Raw genomic sequence first — 24,500 nt, 5'->3', positions numbered from 1 at the left:
GTACTGTACAATGTGCTGCACACTTAAACGTGTGTCTAAGACTTCGTGGTAAAGCTTCGCGCTGTGTGAGGGCACACAGGATCGCTGCAAGCATTACACTGTGCACGGAGTGGAATGGATTGGTTAGGAAAGAAGTAAACTACGCAATTTGCGGGAACGCAACAATACTATTGAAATTTTGAGACGTGTACTTTTCATTTCACTTCCAATTTCTCGGTATCTGAAAAACTCATAATAGTCGTCAACAGAGGGCGCTCTTTTATAAACAACCAGCATCAGATGCACGTGGTGGATCACGTGTGTAAATGATATGCGCGGCAGCCCCACCGCACCACAAAATGCGGTACAAAGTTCGAATCGTAAGGGATGTTCTGTAAATGCGTGTGTACATTTGTCATTAGATCTAGCACAACGAGCCGTAATTACCGAGAGAGAGGTGAAGTAGCACAGACTTAGCACCCGATGTGAGGAAAATGTGAAGGTTGTTTCCTCCTGAAAAAGGCTGGAATCATCATAATACGGTGGATATTTTGCCCGGGTTTCTAACTTCTGAACTCCTCGAACGCCACGTGACGCGACCCGACCATGGATCAGAATATTTCAGTGTAAGTCCTCTGTTCTTATGGAAAAGGGCTATATGAAAATAGTGACTAAAGACTGTACGCCTGCAATGCTATGAAAATTACATCCCAATCCCATTTTTTTCAAGCATGCATGTGTGTGTCAAGGTCGCTAATTAATTAGGCCTAATTACAATATAATCGGTGCGAGTCCAAAACTGTTCAATGTGAAATTACAGGATTGTATTAGTTACATGTATTATGTAAATTGTTTCATGTTTGTGTATACAAATGGCCCCACTAGTGTGGCAACGTTATTGCTGCGCTGTATCCTTCGTCACACAGCGTGCAAACCAACCTACTGATAGTATACTGACTAAAATGGCCGAGGAGAGTGTCATTTTTTGCTGCACGAAACTGCACTTACGGTTGGCGCAATTCTTCATCAATTTGCTTGGACGAAATCTACTTGCGTCATCAAAGTCATCGAAGTCATCCGTTACAAATTGGTCCAAAACTTGAAAACCCCTGTTGGATTTGAACCCCCAACTGTGGGATTATTAGTTGCAGTGTCGTGAACCAGTTGAGGCTTGACGCAGCTTGTTTCTTCCAAAGGGAGATCTTGAAACCACGGACCTATGTCCGTCTCAGTTATGTCAAAACTTTGCAAGGCCACCTTAGGATCCAGTAGAGATCGAGAATCAAAATGAATGTCTAAACAACTCGACCATTGAGACAAGTGACTCGGGACAGCTGGACCGTTGAGACAGCTCGACCGTTGAGACAACTCAACTCGACTCAGCACCACTCAACAGTTGAGACAACACAATCACATTTCATTATCCGAATCCTACCCGATCTCTTATGTCCGGTGTCTGCCCATCCCAAGTGCCAATGAATGGGATAGCACCATCAATTACCCAAACTAAAATAATATCCGACCGAGCCAAGCAGGCTACCCCCAACCCGTACCCACCACCCGCGGCTGGACACGGCAACAAAATTCCCACGGCAAAAAAAAAACTTGGCGTCTCCCCAATGATCCTGTACCCGAGCGCCAAATGCTCCCCCCCCCCCCCCCTTCTCTCTCTCAGCCTCTCTCTTTCAGTTCGGAAAACTCTAAATGGAAAACGGAAAACACAAAATGGGAGTCCAAGCCAAGCCAAACCCAATTTAAGTCAAATACAGTAGAAATCAAAAGTTTGTCAAAGTTTCTAAAACAAACATAACTAGAAATTTTTCATGACTCCATATAGACTTTATACACAACACCAGAATGATGTCAGGATACTACATGTATTCTTTCCTTGATGATAATTCATTCAAAAATGTAGTGTTCCCAAAGTTTATAACTTGAGTGTTGGATCATATGTTCACTACATACAAATGTACCTACATAATGATACTCTTTGTACGCTTTTGAAAATCTAGATAAAGAAACCATTTTTTGGGGAAAATATTGGCCCTCTTTATTTATTTATTTATTTATTTATTTATTATCCACATCCAACAGCAGAAAAAACCGCCAATTACAGGACTGGTTAATGGCGGTTGGGGAGTTTAGGACCCCGTCCCTATACTATAAGAGAAGGAAAACTCGCCTCACCTAAGAGAAGGGATTAATTGTGTGTAAAGAGGGCAGACTTTTGATTTTTGAGTGAAATTATGGGGTAAAACGATGACGCGACTTTGCAGCGACAAAATGCGCACACTGAAAACAAACATGGCGACACCTGTTAAAGTGTGTAGATTCGCAAGGTTGCTACTGGAATATCAGGTAAGAAAATTGCATTTTCTCCCAAAATATACTGTTCATAATCCCAAAAAATAGGGTCAATATAATTAAGAAGAAATTACCAAAGGTTGCAAATGTCATCTTGGAGCGAATAAATCCTTTTAACCATAGTTCACACCGGAATTATTTTTGCCAAAAAGTTCGATTTTCGAAAAAGGCAAGATTTAGCAACCAACTTTTGATATACATTGTACAGCCAAATGCCACAAATACTGATTCGCAAGAGTCATTTCAACAGTATTTGTACGATGTTTCATACCGCAACCCAATATTTTTCAACATCCCAGGGTGTTCCCAGGTTCAACACCCCAGGGTATTCCCAGGGAGCGTAAATTGTACCACAACAGGCCATACACAATGGCCAAGTTCAAGTACAACACACGGTCCACCTCCACAGACTTCTTGGGCTTTGTGTGTGTGTGTACAAAACAATGGGGGATTAGCATGTTTAGACGTCATCCAGAGGCGAGGCGAGGCACGCTTGACGTTTTAGCCTGTCTGCCGTGCCTATGTATAGAAACGGCATCAGCCATATTGTTTAAACATGTCATCAGTACATGAAGTGGTTAAGAATCAAAAAGATTGAGAAGTCCACAATCGCCAAAGGAAGACCATTAACCACTTTTCTTTTTTTTTCTTTTCATATTTTAGGGCAAACCAGACTTGTATCATTGCCACATACAGAGGTTTTCTTGTTCATGGCTCCTTCCCCTTCGCTGTAAGTACTATTCATTTAACCAGATATCTTGTGACTTTCTGTATTTTCATTCTAGCCTTTCAATGGGGAAATTGATGTAAAGTAGAACTTGTCAGATTTCCTTTGTGGTTTGTTCATAGTGATATAAGGGAAAGAAAATTTTCCATTCATGGACATTACTAATTTTCCCCTGCAGTGACCTATCAGCCATCAGAAAGCGATAACATGTCCTAAAAAGTCAAATTTAGCAGGGAAAAGTACAGAAGTGTTTACTGAGAATTGTTCAGACCAGTCTCATAGGGTTTGTGCACAGGGTGTCAAGTGATGTCCAGGTATGGAACTCTTTCAAATAATTATAAGCATGGAGGAAGAGGGTACAGAACCAGTCATAACTATCAAGGGTGTTACATGTGCGTTGGGCAAATTTGTTTGAAATTGTTGCAGCTTCAAACTCAGTCTTTTTCAGCACTTATCAATTAGTCATGTTATAGTGTGTCTGAATAAGTTAATAATTAATTGTCTACATGCAGAATTTCAACAGATACTTGACAAGATTAGATAATTCAAAAGAATTACACAAACTTATCAGATACATGTAAGCTTTAGTTTTCAGGTTTTGCATGGGATAAGGCTAGTACACATAAGCAAATTATATAAATCAACAAAACTAAAACTTTAATTCTCTTGAACCTAAAACTAAAGAGGCTTTTTTTTTACAAAGTAGATCGCAGCTGGGCATTAAACAGATTATTAGTTTCCTTTGTTTTGTTTAGTTTTGTTTTGTTTTGTTTTGTTTTGTGTTGGTTTGGTGTTAGTTTTTAGCTTTGTTTGTTTTTGTTTTTTTTAAGGGAATATAAATATGTCACCAGAATTGGGCGATTGAAAAGGTTGAAGACCAAGGCTAACATTAATTTGGTGTCCATTGAGCCATTACTTCTTAAAACAGATTCTAAACTTGCATACATACCTATAATTTTGCTGGAAGGACATGAAAAACTAAATATATTGCAAGTTATTGATTAAAAAAAAAAATAATAATAATAAAAGGAAGGGGCCGGGTAAAAAGGGAACTGGCAGGGACGAGAAACTGGTTTATTTTTTTACTTGGCCTAATAACCCAAACCATTGGACAGATGAGCTAAAACTTCCTCTTTTGAATCAAAAGTCAAATGACCTTAACGGGGCACTAGGTCCTGAAATCCCCGAAAATTATATGTTTTGGATTGTTTACTTAGCCCATTTCAAACATCTGGTTGAAAGGAAACCAACCTAATGTCGTGACCGTTCCCGAGAAAAACAAAAGCAAAACCCGCTTGTTTACATCAGACATGACGGAGTACGAATACGTTTTTCGTGTCGTTCTCAGTGTACGATATACACGTTGTGCGTCTCGGGAACAGCGGTGACCAATCACCAAAGGAAAAAATAACGTTTTCTTCAACGTCCGCAAAAGGCGAACGCTTTACAACTATCACAACTAGCATCAAAACAGCTCATATTTATGGGGTCGCAAAAGTGGACCCCGAAATTCGTTCTCGCACGCACAATACAGGAATAACACAAAAACACCCATTTTTGAAAGGATAGTTGTGTGCATGTTTATATCCTATTTTAAATGTTATTTCCGATTAACATCATCTCGTTCAAAGCGCGTTTTGTAGCCCAATTGGGCTGTTCCAGGACCTAGTGTCCCTTTAAAATTAAAAAACAATCAGGTCTGGTATGCTACAGGTTAAATGGAGTGGTGAGACTTTGGGGTTAAAGGTTGAAAATTACAAACTAGTGCACTTGGTTATAGAGGAAGGATGGTTTAGGAACTAACCTCAAATGAGTATCAAATATGTAAAGGATGTTTGAGGATATATATACAATATGTTCATATGGTAAAATGTCATTCAATAAACGTTGGAGCTTAAAGTACAACCGAGACTAGGAAATACATGTATTTGCTCAAGTTAAATGTAATGTGAACACTGAATGTTTATGAATATAATAAAACTTACTGCAAACAGTCACGAGAGTATGAAACAAATATGTTGAAATTGCAAGTGAGTTAGAGCTGTGCTGAATACTTGAATATTCAATCGATTATCGAATATTCAACTATATTTCAACTACTGCTCCAAATTTACCTTTTTTCAGTCCAAATTTTGTTTGGTATTGGTAACATGTTCATGAACGGGTGCAGGCCAGCTAGACTGGTTCCCTTACCTTACAATTTTCTGGCAACTATAAATTGATCCATTTCATCTTTAGTGGAGTCAGGGAACCAGACTACTTGAACCATTTTTTTTTCTTGGTTTTTCCAGCATTTTCGAACATAAAACTTCAAACATGTCAGTGTTACAATATTTTATATATTATACTAACCCCTCAAATACTCCATTTCTGAAAATTACAGCAAAAGCCAATGATGTACATTCCCTTTAACAGGCTGTGGAAAAACATTGAAAAATGCTATTATACAATTTCATTTGGAAGTTGAAAAGAAATGAAAAGTTCAACAATGTTAATCAACTATAGGCCTATTAGTAATTAAGTGTGTGGAAGAAATTTTGGAGTTTTATTTTGGTATATTTCTCATCAAGTTTGTCTGTTTGTCTGCTAGTGGGCTGTCAAGCTGTTTGGTTGTTTGTTTGTATGGTTTGCATAGTGTGTGTACACATTTAGGTTTTTGTTATTTGTTTGGTTGTTTTTGTTTTTCTGTGGTTGTTTGGGTTTTTCTGTGGGGGGAAAAGGTAACAATGCCTTCATTTCACTTTAACTTCTTGCGAAACAAAAAGCTTATGTGAAGTAATTTGATTTGCTTCAGGTGTGTATCATCTTGATTCTCAGCTTCATACAACGGACCAAGAAGGAGAGACAGCCAGGGGCTCTGCAAAATCCTCTGCGTGATCTCTTCTCTCTGATCTAGTAAGCAGTCATAGAGGACAGGATATTCTTTTAGTTGTTAAGTTCTGTCAATCTTGATATAATTTTTTTAGTTTGGATGTAATTATTGGTTGACTTTTGACAATGTTTGACTGACTTCATAACAGTCCCGCCTGTGTGCCTCCCTCTTCCCCCCCCCCCCTCCCTCCCCCCCCCCTTCCTCCAAAACAAATAAATCCACCATCTTTTTGTGAAAAAAAAACTTAGCAGGGGCTTCGCCGGACTGGGAGTGTGTGACAATATGCCGACAGGCCATCCGTACTCAAAGGTCGCCTGGAATTGTTTTTGGTAGCTCGGCCATCCCAAATGAATTCTGGGGGACACTGTTAACTCTTTCAGTGCCCGCGACATTTCAAAAGTTTAACCCTAAAGCACCCAACTTCGAGCTTTTTTGTTAATTATTCAAAATTCTATAAAAAAAAAAGTAAATATGTTGTAATCACCAAACTTGTTGTATCTTGCTCTCTGGTATATTCTTGTTATCTTCAAAAGTCAATATTAGTCATGCACTTAGTAATAAACCCTGAAACACTCTCCTGAACACAGGGGAATTCCGCACTTTTGCAGAATATACGCGAGTCGCGTCTGATACCCCTCCTCATACAAACTCTGTTCATTTTCATAAATATTGCCATGATTGTCACTTTTAGCACCATCATTATCATTTGTATCGGTATCCCAATGTTCGTCTTCTGACCCACCATCCAGTTCTGAAGTATCCATGGATTATTCTGAATCAGAAAAGTAATCCCTTACCCTGTCCAAATCGGCGAAAAAAATACACTGATTTTCTCTGGAGATAACACGCGAGCTCGGTTTATGGGCGCCGCCATTTTGTCAACAAATCGAAACTCAGTGTGACGCCCTCTCACAAGAACTCGAATATAAAAATAAATACAGGTCGTACATGCATATAATTGGTACCATTAGAAAGAGCGAGAGCGCCCCCTTTTGATAACATGTTATTCTACCTCGTACATGTACGAGGTTTGGCGTTTTTAAACACGAACATTACCTCGTACATGTACGAGTTTGGCACTGAAAGAGTTAAAATCGGGCAATAGACAGCATATTTGCTGATAGGACAATTATTTTGGCGTTAAAATTTGTCAATGATTAATGGGCAACTCCCCCCCCCCCCCAGCAACACTCATGAAACCTAACATCTTTCAATATATTTTGTGGGGTCATATCCACATGAATCATTTCATAAATGCCCGTTTGACTTGATGCTCTCAATTTTTTTGTGGTGTTTTCACATTTTAGTCCCATAGACTTGTTTGACAACCATGACCGTCTGCCGCACTGCCTGGCCTTCGGTGCTGCATCCTCCATGGTTCTTGACCTCATCTTCGGTGACTACCAGTCCTATTTCTTCGGTTGGGTCATGCCTGGATGGTCCAAGAGTGAGTATTATAACTTGACCTTTTTTTTTACCCTAAAAGAGCTGGGTTTCAGGTCATTTTAGGCCAAATGAGGTGAGCAGATTTGCCCCTTATAATTTCAAAAATGCAGTTTGCAGATTTTTGTGAAATTTGGTATGCTAATAGAAGCATTCCTGCTTAGTATGTATGTAAAGATTGGGATCAATTGGAGAAAGTGTTTTATAATTATAACAAATAATATTCCACCGTTCCACCAGTGAATGAGTTTATTTTTCCATATATGGTCAATGGAAATAAGGTTATTTGAGTACACTACCCTGCGTCAAAAATATGACAATTTGTATGAGCACGTTTTAGAAATTGGTGTCAAACGTCAACAAGACATCACAAATGTTCATATATACAAAAACAAAATCAAAACTGTGCAGTGATCAGTCTCTGTATTTCTGTATGAGTGTATTTCACTCATTTCATATTGCATTGTGAGATGAAACGTAAGGCTTAAATTATAGCTTGTGTGGCAGTTTTGTTTTTAGTTTTGTCAGCATCACTGCCTCTCAACATAAACAAAAGTAACCAGAAATAAAAAGGAAACTTTTTCTGATTTCTTTTCTTTTAGTATTGTTTGGCACCATCGTGACCATAGAAATCGCCGTGGACTGTTTCCCCTTCTTTGCTTGCATCACCTGCAAGTCTCGGCTCATAGCCAATGGCATGGGATTTCTGTATCTGGCTGGCTGGTAGGTATCACTTCACATGTCTAGTGCTCAAACACAATTGCATAGTAAAAATTTATCAACAAAACAGGGCTGTTTTAAAGGGAAAGTACAACATTTGCTTTTGCTGCAATTTTCAGAAATAAATCGATTAGGAGGATAAGTATGTTGTAGCAAATATCGTTAAACTGACTTGTTTCACGTTTTGGGTTTGTAGATGCTGGAAAAACCAAGAAAACCTATCATGTTCTTGTAGTCTGGTTCCCTGACCCCACTTAAAGGAAAATACAACATTTGCAAACATCAAAAAATAAAACTACCAAATCATTTTGAAATACCTTGCTGGACTGTTAGTGAATGACAGTGTAAAGCATCCTGTAAAATCATGGCACCTGGTATACTGTCATTTTCAAGAAAAGTGCTATTTTTGTATCAATTTCCAACGCTGATCGGCCGATCAGCGTTGGAAAAAACTGGCTTTTTTTCAAATACTGGCCCCAATTGACCATCGCACTTGTTTGCAATCGATTACACACCTATGAACGGGTACAAGCCAGCTAGACTGGTTCCCTGACCTTACAATTCCCCAATGTATGTAAACTGCTCTGTTTCTTCTTATATGGAGTCAGGGAACCAGACTACAGGAAAATGATTGTTTTCTTGGTTTTTATAGCATTTTCGAACCCAAAACCTCAAAAAAGTCAGTGTAACTATATTTGCTATATATTTCCAACCCCCCAATTCCATCCATTTCTGCAAATTACAGCAAAAGCAAATGATGTATATTCCCTTTAAGATGAAATGGAGCAATTAATACACTTGGGGAATTGTAAGGTCAGATAATCAGTCTAGCAGGCTTGTACCCCTTCACATGTGTGTAATCAATTGCAAAGAGAAGTCAGAATAACTAAATATGAAAAATTAGGAACAGTTTTTGAAAAAAGCCAGTTTTCTCCAACGCTGGTTGGCTGACCAGCGTTGGAATAATACAGTTTTTCTTGAAAATGTCAGCACACCAGGAGCCACGATTTTAAAGGATGCTTTAGACTGTCAGTCCCTAACAATTCAGTAAGGTATTTTGTGATAATGTGATCGTTTTATTTTTTGATGTTAGCAAATGTTGTATCTTCCCTTTAACAGAGGTGCTGAGCACAAATATATGCTAACCATGTACGTATGCGTACGATATAAAAAAGCAGAAAGCCTTGCTGCTGGGGTGTGGTTTCCAGCTGTTTTTTCTTTTTTTCTTTTTTTTCCCAGATTTATTGATCTTCGATATGTCTACTTCACATATTTTAAAGAAATAATTTGAAGTGCATGGACTAAAAAATTTTAAAGAAAAAAAAAAATCGGCATCTTTCGTTTTCACGACTGCCAGACTCGAAACTTTAAAGGCCTTTTACTCAGTATTTTACTTTTTTGACATGTTGAGAAATGCTAACTTTAAACATCGATAATTTGTCAACTGAATGTTCTATTGAAGTGCAACAAACACTATTGTAAGAGAATTTTCTTCTGTTTTTTTTTTACCTTATACCAGGAAACCCTTATTTTGTCCTGTCTCATTTTTCCAGGTTGCCTTGCATATATTTGCCGAGTAAAATTTTTGCTGTGACATCTCATGAATTGGGACCCAGCGTTTGTCTAATGTTTCTATACTTTAACTTGTTATCGACAGTTCGTACAGTAGTTTCATGGGTGACAAAAATCCCAATAAGTTGTTCGGCCCTTTTGGCAACATTAACATGTTTTGTTTTGCCCCAAAATTCCTTTTTTTTTGTTTTCAACATAATGTGCTGATGTGAAAATGTTGTACAGGGTCTGATGAACGTATACTAGCATGGGTTTGTTAAGTATAAATTTATGGCTGGATGACACCGTGCGTAAAACACAATTTCCACAGAATCAACAGATTATACATGTACACAAGAACCCTTGAACACTGTGTGTGTATATTTCATCCAGATAATTTGTCTATCGATAACCATCAAAACCATAAAAGTCTGATGTGCGGTACTCATCACCTTATTGTTATGTAAATATAAAGCTGAACTTTGACTCTTTGAACCCAGTTGCCCACAAGGAAGTGCGCGTCAAGAAATGATATGCTTGTTTGTTATTTTATTTGTTAATCTGTTTGTTTTTTTGAACTACCTGCAGGTTTATCATGCTGATCTTGATCAGTGTCGGCTGTGAAAGCCGTGGCCATGAAAACAAGGTGTGTGGAATGCATGCATCCAATGCTGGTGTTTTAAGTTTACATATCTGGCAAACTTTTGTGGTCCTACATTGTTAAGGCCAAGCTCCTCGTCTGGGCTTTTTTTTTACCAAGAATCAAAACATTTGGCTTTGTTTTTTTGTTTTTTTTGGCATTTTTTTTTTTGGGGGGGGCAGGTTTGTTGTGCTTGTTGCAACATTCACAAAACATTTGGTTGTAAGATTAACAAATTTCCATCCAACATCAATTGTAAGTCTCCTACTTCCCCCCCCCCTACTTCCCCCCCCCCCCCCACTAACTTTAGTCAAAAAAGTACTAAGTAAGCAGTGTAAACATTGTATAAAGAAATTCACTGGCGTGGGGTTTAAACCTGCGACCTCCAGATTGCCGTTCCAGTGCTCTACCAACTGAGCTATCCAGCCCAATGTTGGCGGTTCCCCAATTTGTCAATGTCTTCTTTCAAGGGGCGCTAGTCAGAAGCCATGAACCCGTATATGCCATGTAGCCAGGGATCACACCCAAATGCTAATGGTGCCTGTTATAGTGACAAGTGTTGTTCAAATTGACTGATTATTTGAGGGGGTTTTTCTCAGGAGCCGTATCCAGTCCTGGTACCACAGATCCCTGTGCTGATCTGCATCTTCCTGCTCACTATTTACTTCCTCGGCATGTTTATCTCCATTCTCATCCAGCGCCACAAGGGAATCACACTCACGGTATGAATATTCAAATGCAGTTTTATTATGCTGTCTCCTGATTGGCTGAGAGCGTCACACGGTATTGGCTGTTTTCACTATTGTGCCGTTCACATAATTTTAGTCTAAATGTGCACAAACCAATAACGTCTTTCGAAACGAACTTTCATGCTCAATAACGTCTTCTTCTTGTGAGTCCAAGACACACTGAATCAATGGCATATCATCATATTATTTTATGTGCTTTTATTTGATGTATGTACTGTATCTTTATTTATCTACTGGATTTATTTGTTTATTGGTTTATTTGTTTACTGTTCCTAACACTTTATAACAGATTGTTTCATATTTTACAGAGTCAGGAGAGGCTGTACAAGACTCATCAGGCGATCTACGTCAGAAATCTCCTCAACAAGCCTGCTGAAGTGTAAGTTTCCACAAAGTCCAAACAAGACGCATGTTTGGCCTACTTTATATAAGCACCGTAGAATGTGTCATTCGATGACACATCGCAAGATTATCTGTACTGGTTTAGCACTTTTGCCCAACTTGGGTCAAATGTGTGTCGAAGGGAGCACTCAATTGATTTTGTCAATAGTTTCAAACAGTTAAAAAGTTTTTTTTTTCTATGCCAATTTTTTTTTGTATTTTACAGAGTAAGCGCACAACTAAATTTTATCAGAATGTACACAAAACTGTAGTGTCAATGCGTTGGAATGGGCAATATATCTCTCTTCGTTACCAACCAGGGAGTACTTGTTTATGTGTATTTGTTGTTGTATCAAATCCAAATTTATTGTTACAGAGTGTACACAGGCTGGCGTGCTAGATTTGTGAAGTTCTACAAGCCTCACCCAGGCTTCATCTACCCAACCCGGGTGCTCATGCCATGTTTTGTCTGCATAATCAGTATTTACCAGGTAGGTTCAATTCCGGTACTAGTAGTTGCTTGTTCCAATTCAGAATACGGCCTCAAAATCTCCAACAGCAGTTATAGAGTCTAATAACGGCTAGTCTGTATCTGTATCTGTATGGTTACATTGCAGAAACCTATTCAGGCATTATCGCAACGGAGTTTAGGTACTCAAGGCACTGGGAGTTATGTCTATTATTAGATGAATGAAATACATGAGAAATATGAGACCCATTATGAAGCACCTTATAAGGGTTTACAAGGTGCTGCGGCCACTGCCAGGACACCGGGGCTAACCCCTTCTCTTAGTGACAAGTGTTACTGGGTTCTTTAACATGCATTACACAACACACGGGACCTATGGCTTGACGTCCCATCCGAAGGACGAAGCAATAGTGGTTAAGTGCCTTGCTTAAGAGCACAAGTGTCCGGGCCCGGGCTCGAACCCATGCGCCACTGTTGCCTCTGAAACACCAGAGCATGAGTCCGGTGCTCTTAACCGCTAGGCCATGACGCTCCTTAAAAGCTAGTCCATGACACTCCCTTAACCGCTAGGCCATGACACTCCAGTGTGTCATTGGACGATTGACCTGTGGTAAAGGAGTCAACTTAATGTAATAGGGTGCTATTCTCCATGATGTGAAGGGCCAAGAGGTTGACTGAAGGTTGAGGAGGCAAGTCCTATTCCTCAGAGGATGTCAGGATAAGAAAGCCTGTGGAGTCGATGTCAAAAACGAGATACCTGAATTCCTCCGTGGTTTCAACAGACTGACCAAGGACGGTGACAGGAGGTGGAGTTGAGTTGAGACCGGCGCAGTTCTGGATTTTAGTTTTGGCCCATAACAAATGCATTCCCATTGTCCCGGCCTCTTCTGGTACCTTGTTTTCAAACATGTAGTTGTTGTGCTTGGCAAGTTTATGTGATCAGCTTCGTGAAATTTTCCTGCCCCCCAAAAAAACCCAAATCCTACCATTGGGTGTGTATTTATGAATTTAATCGTTTTGCCTTTTTTTTTTTTTTTTTGCAGGTTGCATTTTGGTTCATACCCCTGGGACTCAACCTAATAAACCTTGCCTATGGTACACTGATGGGCTTGGCCGCCCAGCATTATAATCTCCTCAACGACACTGAGACGTTGGCTAATATCACCGCCCAAGTGAACCAGGCGCACACCGGACTCAGAGGTTAGTGATGCTTGCTGATGCTATCTATGTTCGATATTACCCTTGGTCCTGCACATGGTGCAAGAAGCCAATGGCACATCAGTTGGGTATCTGGGTCCAATTTGCAAGGGGGAACTTAGGGTGCCTTCTTCTTTCTTTCGTGTTGTTGCTCACATGTCGTCACCGTTTTGACGAAGTGATGCATCCGTCCAAAACCGAGATTTTCTGAAATCTGAGATTTTTGGATATTGAACATTTTATGATGTCCTCTACATGATTACCAAATTCTGAGACACAACATTCCATCGTTCGTTAATTACGCTAATTGCACGAAGTGTTGAAAGTGCTACACACTCAGTTTTCCGTTTTGACGAAGTGACGAATCTCTATGTGTCACTTAGTCTCATTGATTTTACATGTGTGCTATATTTAGAAATATGAAGCCTCCACGATTTGCATTTGCATTTGACGAAGTGACGCATCTGCATTCTAAAATGTATACGTTTTATATACGCGCACGCGCTGTGTACAAACATATGCCTCATTTTTGTGAAGAAGTAGATTTTCCGTTTTGATGAAGTGACGGATATCTTTAGTAATTAATATCTCCTAATTGAACAGAGAGAATTGTTTTGGGCTATTTAACTCCTGGGCTATTGTCTCAGTTATATATTTTTCAATTCTGGTGGAGAAATGTACACAAAAATGCAAATTGAAAAATCCACCAACTTCAAATGCAATTTTCTCAAAACTCGGTTTTGCATCTGTGTGCACAGATGCGTCACTTCATCAAAACGGTGACGATATAAGGGCAACCATTTGTTGGAGGAGAGTACAGGGGCAGTCGTCAATTATGTGGTCGGCCGTCTGTGTCTCTCTGCATTCATATAGGGGGGAGGGTGCCACCGCATTCACATAGGGGGGAGGGTGCCAACTGCCACTGATGTTTACAGGATGCAAATGGCCGACTCCTGTCATCAGGCGGTTCATGCGAACTGACTCTGTTCTATTGAGGAGGAGTCCAGGAGGGTTTACCGATTGGGAGTCCATGAACCTGTGGAGTGGGGGTTGCATGGTTGCCCATGTAGCCTCCCACTTCCGCTGTCTCTGCTCGCTTCCGTATCCTCCATCCAGTATAATTGGCTGGAGGGCATCATGCGCTGCCTCATTTTCTTAAGGGTTACTCACTTTCTGAGGCATACTCAATTTGTGTTTTGCAATTAAAAGTCGTTGTTGCCCTCCCTAAATGTTGAGCGGGGAACACCACGGAAACACATATACCTCGTGGAGGGGCGGGGAACTGTTGCTCTTCCTACCCGTATTTATGCCACAGTAATACACTCTTCGTACTTGAGCTTTTAAGAGGGAAGTCAAGTGCCGTGTAAAGTACCAGTGACTGAGATCTACCTGCCTCCAATCTGCAAAATCCTTCAAAATCATGTAATGGGTTTTCAAGAAACTTGAAAGATAGTTGGGGTTAGAAATAGAGGGGAGCTAAAGTCTCCCCTGCCGAAGAAAGCAATTGCACCCTCTTTGTATCTGATTGCATTTCATGGTGCATCAATTCGCATGTGAAGTATGATGGGCCAGTTGCTCTAGTTTCATCAATCCTATAAAATCCTCCAAAACCTCGGAATAATCCTCCGTTAGCAGGAAATATTGCGAAAAGAAATTTCTGTGATAAGCAAAAACAAATTAGAGAGAACATACCAAAAACAAAATCTTGGTACACTACCACTGTCAGATTTTTTTTTGGGGGGGGGGGGCACACCCCTCTTTGGGCCACCGAAAGGCCCTCTCATATAATAAAGGTATCAAAATTTACCGACGTTGGCACTGTAATTTTTTTTTTCTTTTGCATTCGCAGTCAGCTGGTGGATTGCTAGCATTCTGTCAATCATTGTTGCCCTTCTCTACACTCCACACATCTTGAAGAATTACAGGTAAATCTTTTTTTTTTGAAATTTTTTTTTTTTTTACTTTTTTTCCCGTCAAATGTCGGCTGATGACTGCAAATGGTGCCCGACTAAATTTAGTGCAAAATGTATGGGAGCCCAGAGAGGCCACATAAAGCTTATACTCGATCGTAACCCCATCTAAAAACATGTTAAAATTGTGCAGCAGCAGGATTCCAGTCAAACCAGTGAGTTTAGCAGTTTAAGACATCATCTTACATTGAAAAAAAACCTTTTTAATTTTGCTGACCCGCATTGCTACGGCGACGCGTGCACATACCAGAAACCGGAGACTTTTTTTTTTGGCCTAATGTAACTTGCCATCAAATTAAAGTGAATTTCAGGATGAAAACAACTACGGGAATAAAAACAAAAAAAAATTCTATTTGAGAGCAAACATGAGTTGTAATGGTGTGTTCATGACTCTATTTTTATTTTTAGGAAACACTTGATGAGCATGTGGGCAGGGAAACACAAGTTGCAAACAGCTGTGACACTGAAGTCTGCTGATTCTATTGTAAGTAACGTCAAAACAATCAGGAATTAACTAGTGTTCTATGGGTCATAGCTTTCAGTCACATAATGGAATTCATTGTAACAAATAATTATGTGAATACTGAATACGGAGGCATTGTCCGAGAAAGAAATATAATGAAATAAGGGAATTCCATTGCATCATATAAACATGGAACATTAGTTCTTCATCGGCAGCTTAATGACACCATCCCCCTTCCCCAGTCTTGGCAGATCCCAAAATAGTTTATTATCCACTCCGTTCACAAGTACCCCCCTCACCGGCAAAGCAAGTACAGTTGGGGGTGACCGACCGACGCCATCTTGCCTGACTGCAATTCATTGCCGCAAGGCGGGGCCACTGCGTGTACATAGTACAAATCCCCTGGTGTAAGTGCGTCAACCAGTGCGCGTCAACCAGCGAAATGTCCCGCCCATGGGGCGTCGTTACTAGGTAAAAGGGAGCCCTCTTATGTCGGCGCACAGAGCCCATAGGCCCTATATCTGGGTAAACATTAGAAAAAAGGTCTCTAGTCTACTGTACACTCTGGAAATAACAGGATCAAATGAGCAATTCTGATTATCGGGAAGACCTATACGCTGTATTTTCCATGGCATAGACGACGGAACCAGGGAGTGGGGGGGGGGAGGGAGGGTGTAACTTGCAACAGAAAAAAATCACAATTGTTTTGTAGCCACTGATGTTTTTGTAGTGTTCACTTCTGATAATGATTTTGTCGCTGGTCTTACAGGTTGGCAGTTTGAAGTACATCGGATTTCAAGTGGCTGTTTTCCTCACAGGTACAGTTACAGTTACCATATTTACAATAGCACCACCCGGTGTCTAAGTTGGCCAGCCCTCACCCCCACCACCACCACCACCACCACCACACCACTTTTTGAATTTTCAACCTTAGAATAAGTTCAGGATTTTTCCAAATAAATAGGCCTGAAATTGCCTACGCCGGCCCAACCACAATTTGCATGCCCTCTAATTCTCCGATATTAGAGCATTTTGTGGGCCATGAACTTAACGTTTGTAAAAAAGAAGGGCGGACGACTGCAAACTCGTCTTTCTGCGAAATTTGAATGGAGCGCAGGCATCCTTTTTCAAAATGGCGATGGGCTTCAGGACTACTTTTAGGGGTGGTCATCTTTGGATGGAATTTTCTCCCAAAACTCATTGGATCCCTAACAGTCTTGAATCCTCAAATTTTGATACCATTTTGTACACCCCCTAGGGAGTTACAGTTATTAGCCCCAAAAATTGCACAGAAAATAAAAGATGAAATAAGCTTTAATTTGATGTGTGTCTCAAACACCTTGGAGAGTTGTGAGTGTTTTTCCATAATTTGTTTGAAGTGGGTGTAATTATCATTGATGAGGTCTATGCCAGTTTATTTATCGGTCTACAATCCTCACGAGTAGGTCAGACAGTGCTAAAGTGCGAATACAAGCACCTTTGCTTGAATAAGTGCAAGTATTGTCACCGTTTTCACGAACAGCCACATACTATATATATTATGTTGATTTTGAAGAAAAGTGTTTTCAAGATAATCGCAAAAGAAGTTTCTCATATTTTAAAACTGCAAGAAATACTACTTTGCAACAGCTTTGTGCAGCAAGGAAACCATCACACGATTCTACGAGAGCTGAATTTTTACATGAAACCGGTAATAAGACTTAATACAGCAGTTAATTGGTGAAAATTAATTAGTAAAGATATGTGGCTCTTTGTGAAAACACAAATTCAGGTTTCTGACATATTGGCCCTTTCTGTTCAACGTGTATTTCCTTAGGCGCACGTGAGCACGCGTGCGCAGCTGAAAATATAACAAAGATATGTGGCTCTTCGTGAAAACAGAAATCTCATTTTACCTACTTTTACATATTTCCGTGCAGTGGGTTTTGTACGCGTTCAAAGGGCCAAAATGTATGTGGCTCTTCGTGAAAACGCAAAATGCATTTATCGAGATTTCTGCCCCTTGCAACATTAATGTAACTTGGAAATTAGTGATGTTTTGCTAACAGAAACATGTCAAAATGGTTAAGTACATTGTTTTAATGCAAAATATTGAAAAAAAATCAAAATCGATTTTTGACATATGTGGCTCTTCTTGAGAACGGTGACAGTATTAGCACAAGGCGATTTGGGGCCATAATGCAAAATGCAAGTATTTGAGTACGTTTCCATGAGTACGAATACAAGTGCTTCTACACTAGACTGCGAGAGACCCTGAACCCTTTCCCCCCCCCCCCCCCCCCCCCCCCCCCCCCCCCCCCCCCCGTCACCAAAATACTTATTCCTAATACCCCAATATAACTGACTCATTTTTCATTGACAGGTTACATGGTTGTGCAAGGATTCATCTTCGTACTTGTGGCAGGCATTACGTTTATTGTGCTAGCCAGCATGTGGTACTTCCAGACATTTTTCATTTCCTTTGTAGTGGATGTTATTGTGTAAGTTGTTTTGCATTATATCTTGTTTGCGCTTTTCCAACGTTGTGCATTAAAATATTGCTTTCCTCTTTGAGTTGCCGTGGCAGAATGGAATGCGGACCTAGGCCTCCCTTACCCTCTCTCCCCCCCCAAAAAAAAATTAATTAAATGCCGCAAAACAATGGAAAACAGAAACGGAAGGATTACAGTGGAGCGCTGCTATAACGAACACAGCAGGATCCACAGAATTCAGTGGTACACCCAAGGGGAGGGGGGCCCTCGGGGGGCTTGAGCCCCCCCCCCCCCCCCCAAGAGGTTGTCCATTTTTTTGGGGGGGGGGGGTAATTTTTTTTTCCCACGATTTGACCTTGGTGATATATACGTGGCCTATTTCGATTAGTACAATAAGGGTGTAAGTAGCACCACCAACGTCAAAATAGTCCGCCCCTGACAAAAACTCCAATCTTTTTCTGCAGCCAAATATTTTGGGCAACATTTTTTTTTAAGTTTTAGGGGCCCCCCTCCCAAGCCAAATTCTTGTCGGGCTTCTGACAGAAAATGTTCACAGTAGCGATCGTTCGGTATGGCGATTTTAAGCTGCCGGTACTCCGCGCCCTTCAGAATTTCACCCTGCACGCCCTGAAAGACAACTTTGAACATGTGCCGACTATTGAATTATGTAATTACACAATTTTGGAGTACTACCTACAGCAATGGGTGGCTTTCCCCTTCTATTCCTTGAGGAAATAATAGCCACTTGTCACTTTTCTGTTGACATTTTCCACAACAATTTTTGGTACGTTTTGTACACAAAAATTGGGAGCCAAAGACGATGTTCGGTGTAGCCGAATGTTCAGTATAGCGGTGTTCGGTATAGCAGTGTTCCACTGTACATTTTAAAAAGAATTCAGGCTTTTTTTTATTGTTCGTATTGGCACCATGCATGTCAAGAATTACAATATCATTCAATAAAGTGCTCTATGCAACTTGGTTTTTAGAGTGTGACTTCGATCACTTTATATTTTTTAGGTTAAATTTTTTTCAGTTTCCATTAATGATTTCAATTATTCAAACTTCTCGTGAACTGGCGGTTGAATAAAAGATATTGAAATTTTAACAAAACAACAAGAATTAGTGACTTGTCTCACACAAAAAATTTTAAGGGACCTTTAATTGAACTTAAAACTGATTCAATCACAAGTCTCGGTAACTGTCAACAACAACAACATCAAAAACAAACAATTCAGCTAAAAACGAAACAAGAATTAATTTTGTTAGTTGTGATGTTTTGTGACTAGATATCTGAAATGTTCCAATTTGTCCCAACGCAGGCCCTCAACTATCATTAGTGTGTTGGTGATGTACAGTCAGAATATCATTGTCAAGCATTGCTTCACTCAGGCCAAGCTCGACCCAGGTGATGCTGATGTACCCCTCGCACTGAAACACAGGTAAGCAAATTTTAAGCGGTAAGCAACAAAATAATAATAATAATACCAGAGTCTTATATAGCGCACGTATCTACCAACAATTAGGTACTCAAGGTGCTGGAAGTTATGTCTATATGTCCCGTCCAAAGGACGAAGCAATCATGGTAAAGTGCCTTGCTCAAGAGCACAAGCACCATGTTCCCATGGTCGGGATTTTAACCCATGTACCACGACACACGAGTCGAACACCGTAACCATTGGACTACAGCCAACAACCAGTTACAGGCATTATACATTGTATGACATTTTAGCTGGTAACCTTTAGTAACCTTGTTTTGAGCCACATACAGCATCTTTATACTCAACAGAACTACTGTATTTTAAAACCATTATTTACCGATATTAAGGTCCATGTAAATGGTCACTTTTTGACCATGCAGAAAAGAGACCCATAATAACGTCTACATTTCATGCACATGCAAAAATAACTCTAGTTTTCTGTCTTAAACTTCCAATATATAATATGATCTGGTTAAACTAACCCAAAACAAAATTGGGTTTCTCCAAGTATTTTTGTCAATTCTCATTGAACTGTGATGGGTATTTTTTTTTTAATATACAGAGTGTGGTTTCTACTGTACTCCTATGTGACTTTGTTCCTGAATATGTTGTACGGGCTGGTCTTTGCGGTACTCCGCATCGTGATTGGGACGATCATTTCTGTGATTCTCCTGCCACGCATTGACCGGCCCATCTGGGCACCGGGCGTGGGTGACAAAGACTTAGGTAGGACTAATAAGTTTTTGACAAGTTGTTTTCCAATCAATGTCTAAACTTTGTTTGCAATTCAGGGAAGACAGGTCTTAGTTTTAAAGGTACGGTAGATCATTTGACATTTGTACATTTTTTCCATTTGAAGCAACAAAAGTACTAAAAACCTAAAGTCGGGGGCTTAACAACTCACCTGATGAAGTTTTAGTTCTGTGACTGTTGTAAATCCTGAGAAAACATTATTCCAGGATCTTAATTTCAATTCAACTAACAGAAATTTCCAAAAATGCGTCACTTGATGCATCTTTGGAAACAGCCTTTTTTTACTGTTTTCTTCAAAGTGGCAGCATGCATGCCAGAAGGAATAATTTCACAGGGAGTTTATTGCCATTCCCATCTTTAAACAAAGTAAGTTTTTTCAACACTAATTTTTTCACTTACTTTTTGGATAGCTGCAAATGATCTACATGTACTCTACCTTTAACAATATGTAACCAGGCAGGCACCAAAATTGCTTGGCAGTGGCTTGTAGTAACAAACGTGTCTATGGGGATCGGCTTCATCAGCTACTTCCATTGTTGCATGTGGAACCACAAGCCGTAGTCACTAGTCATCATTCAGATGCAGCTTATTATTGAGTAGATGACATTTCCTTATAGTTGCCGTTGTTTTTTTGTTTTTTGTTCGTTTTTTCGAAGTGAAATAATTTCACCATTTCTAGGTTGTAACTTAACTTACTTCAAATTTGTAAACTTGTCCCTCTGAAGTCTACGTAATGTACGCGGGCAACCTGTACACCGAGAACGCTCACAGCAACCCCATTCTGGTCATGTTCTGTCACCTGATGGTCTACGATGTCCTGAAACCAAAGCGGCAGCGACTGAAACTGGCCCATCATCACAGCCTGACGGCCAGAGAAGGACTGGTCAACAGCCAGGAACCCAGCTACACGGATTTGGAGAGCACTGCGACAGAGAAAGGTATGGACGTGCACAAGTACCCACTCGATGGTTACAATGAGAGAGTTGGGAGGGACCACTGGGCGAGACAATCTGGCCCTCACGCTCATACGCTTTGGCTATGATTGTTTACATTCGGAATAAAATATGTACTCGTACTTGTACTCTGTGCTGTGCATACTTCGAACTACGTGCGCGAACCAGTACGTGCATGAGCACTAAGCCCATAGTGTCTCTGTTATGCTCTAGGTGCGCCGCAGAAGTGGCGTTCCGGTTATTAGAAATTTATTTCGAAATGTTCCTCTTCCTTACTTTTCCTTACCTCTTACTGTCAATTGTTCAGTCATTGCTCTCAGTGACCGTGCATCCAGGCCTCAATTTTACATTCTACTTTGGTTGAAAATTTGTGACTCTTCTTTCTCTAACATCGCTTGTGACATCGTCTCCAACTCGTAATCCTGTATTCTATAGTTACCCCCGCTCATGTTCTGTCAATTCTATCTCAGAACGACCCAATCTCTTGAGGTACTTCCGTTGGCACCTGGCCTACACGCTGATCAACAATCCCTCCCTGATCCAGCTGCGGAAGCACTCAGCCATCTTGCCCGAGCAGGAGGTGGTGATATCCCCAGATGGGCAGGCCAAGTTTGTCAACGCCGGGAAAGGGAACGGAGGGCATCAGTTGCTGCCTCACATCGTGGAGGTAAGTGCTGTTCATTTACAGCTATATTCAGTCTTGATGTGGTGATGGTGTCTCATGAAATTTGGACTGCTGTAGTGGATGTGAAAAGTAATTATATATGCAAGGCAAGTGAATAGGTGCGCATATGAACAGCTGCGTTATACAGGTGCATACGTGTGCGTGCGTGCTTTAAAGTAATTCGAGAATAACATTATGGAAAGTAATTCGTTTTTGTTATTAAAAGATTTTTTTGGAAACAGTTGGTGTTTGGAAGGGAAAGAGAGAGGATGTACATTGCAATTGTAGCACAGCTGTGTAATACAGTCTGAAGACGTTTTGTAACGTCTCACAACTGAAGTGTGATCACTGTTTTTGGTACAAGACTGAATTCCCCTCCTCCACTTCACACAAAGTTTCCCGGGATCCGTTCCTGTTTCTGATGCTTTACGTTATACACTCCAATGAAATCTTGTCTCTTTTAGCTAAATGGACTCTTACCCAAATATGTGACTTGTCACTGTTTTAAATCTGTCGACTGAAGTATGTGCAATACAACCAATGAGTCAAAATCTATCAATGGGGTATTTCGCACAAAAGTTGAACTGTGCATGAAGTGTAAGTGTGTGTGTCTTTAACTGTTCTCAATATTGAAAATGAAAAACAATTGCCTCATTCTTCAAAATGGTTGGGTTTTTTTTGGGGGGGGGGAATAGATGACCATTGATCATGATGACAAAGTCATAACCCAGACGATTACATTTTTCATGTCTGTGAGGACATCTGTGCAGCAGTTTGTACTTCTTTGCTTCATTTATCCTATTAATGTCACATGAATGTCAAGCAGGGTGGGAAGGGTCAAGGCTGATCCAGACAACATCCATCAATAATGTTGACTCAGTTCAAGAACAGTAGATGGTATTTTATAACCTCTCACAAGAGGTCTGGACTCGGGCACACCTATGGCTCGACATATATGCTCAACTATTTGTTTTTCATCAGCATGTGCTTAAACATGAAGCATCTTGGCTTGACGTGCTGGTTCACACATGTGTGGCTCAATGTACGCACAACCAAGTTTCATTGTATTGATAAGAGGGAATTGAAAGTCGGGGTGATGTAAATCAAATTGGATTTTGCCCTTCACTGACGTATAAACACTGTATACTCAGTGTGTTACCTCCCAAGTGAAAGTTGGAAAAAATCACTCGGGTGGGACTCGAACCCACAATCTCCTGTTTTCTAGTGCAGACGTCTTACCACTCGACCACGGAGCTTACAGGATCGGCTGGCTGGTTTGAATCTGATGTACATAGCAGCGGGTACTGCATAAGTTTCATTGTTATGCACACAAAGCATTTGAGTATGAGCACCAGGCATTGAGGGCTTTCTAAAGTCCATACGTGGTGATTACAAATCTGTTTGCATACCAGGTGATGAAGCGGCAAGACCAGATAAGAAGCAACCAGGAAGCATCTCCCTCAGTGGCTGAGCCTTCTGTGAATGCGGTTGACCCGGGACTGATTGTCCTAGATGATGCCGCCCCACCGTACCAGCCACGCCCGCCTAATGCCAATCTTCCTATGCAGCAGGTGGGTCTGTCTGGTGAACACGACAATCCGATCTTATCGGGAACGGGCGAGAAGGAACTCCATTCTGCAGGCTCTGAAAGTACTGCCTAGTTGTGCTTAATCCCAAACTTTAAACTCGGATTGGAATTTTTCCTCAGATCAGCTGACTTCCTTTATTTTTCATTTCACACTTTTGCCGGTTAAAGATTGAAAAAAAACCACTGTTACATAAGTCTTGTAAAGCTTGGAAATTCCTCTTTTTTGGTTAGTTCCCATTTGCATGCCTATAAACTCTTTTTGTATGGTGATCTGATATATCGGATATATAACTTGAATCCTCTTAGAGACAACGAGCTGATATATCCACTCAAATATCATAGCTATTTTTTAAAATGCCTTCTAATTAAAGCAATTACTTCCGAAATAAGAGTTAGTTTCCAAATGTATATAAACATGAATGTATGGAACACGAAGAGTACTGCAGCATGTCCACAACTAAATTCACAGTATTATGGTATAGTTTCTGTAAAAAAAATTCTATACAGGGAATGTTACGTTGGTATGCTTAACTAGGTACCACAATACTCGTATATCAGCATTGATACCAGAGCCAGTAGATTGGAACATGATTTCTGTTTACGTGATCAAAACTGCGACCTTTTAGAAGATTAGGAATTGTACTATACAAAGTGTATTCTAGAATGTATGAAAATTTAAGATATTTTATGTATTTAAAATAATTAAAGGTGATAATGTATCTGTAATTATTCAAATTTTAACAATTCCGGCGATTCACAATGCAGTGCGCCACCAAGAGTTTGCCATGGAGAGTTCATTTTTCCCAGTGCATTGTGGGTAATGGTAGACAAATTCGTATCGCAGGACATTTGAAATTGTTACTTTTTCCAGTCAGTAGTTTCGTAAGTGTATGATTCAAGGATCTGTTTGCCCTTTTCTTTTCTTTTTATCAATATTTTTTTTTTGTATGCGGCAGAATGCTCTGCCCCAATCTTTAACAAAGGAGCTCAAGTTATTTCTACTGAAACTCATTCAAATGGGCCGTGTTTTATTGACCGTTAAGTTGAAAAATTGACTCTCCATGGCAA

At 40.2% G+C, this 24,500-nt stretch overlaps 1 protein-coding gene across 2 annotated transcripts; it reads left to right on the top strand.

Moving 5' to 3' along the window:
* The first annotated feature begins 321 nt into the window (after positions 1-321).
* LOC119741698 (stimulated by retinoic acid gene 6 protein-like) lies at positions 322-24,256 on the top strand. Of its 2 annotated transcripts, XM_038217553.1 has the most exons (19): positions 323-605; positions 3,007-3,073; positions 5,865-5,965; positions 7,250-7,389; positions 7,988-8,108; positions 10,245-10,302; positions 10,896-11,018; positions 11,354-11,424; positions 11,803-11,917; positions 12,939-13,095; positions 14,942-15,017; positions 15,471-15,546; positions 16,295-16,343; positions 17,888-18,005; positions 19,316-19,435; positions 20,037-20,200; positions 20,953-21,165; positions 21,651-21,847; positions 23,257-24,256. In XM_038217553.1, the coding sequence occupies exons 1-19, from the start codon at positions 586-588 to the stop codon at positions 23,503-23,505; spliced, it is 2,235 nt and encodes a 744-aa protein (XP_038073481.1). In that variant the 5' UTR covers positions 323-585; the 3' UTR covers positions 23,506-24,256. The 2 variants fall into 2 exon arrangements, with proteins under 2 accessions (XP_038073482.1, XP_038073481.1); XM_038217554.1 differs by lacking the exon at positions 20,037-20,200 and having other exon boundaries at positions 322-605; positions 23,257-23,449.
* The last annotated feature ends 244 nt before the right edge of the window (positions 24,257-24,500 follow it).

This window comes from Patiria miniata, unplaced genomic scaffold (assembly GCF_015706575.1).
Source record: "Patiria miniata isolate m_02_andy unplaced genomic scaffold, ASM1570657v1 HiC_scaffold_5, whole genome shotgun sequence".
Classification (NCBI taxonomy): Eukaryota; Metazoa; Echinodermata; class Asteroidea; order Valvatida; family Asterinidae; genus Patiria; species Patiria miniata.
This window is presented reverse-complemented; position numbering and strand designations above follow the sequence as displayed.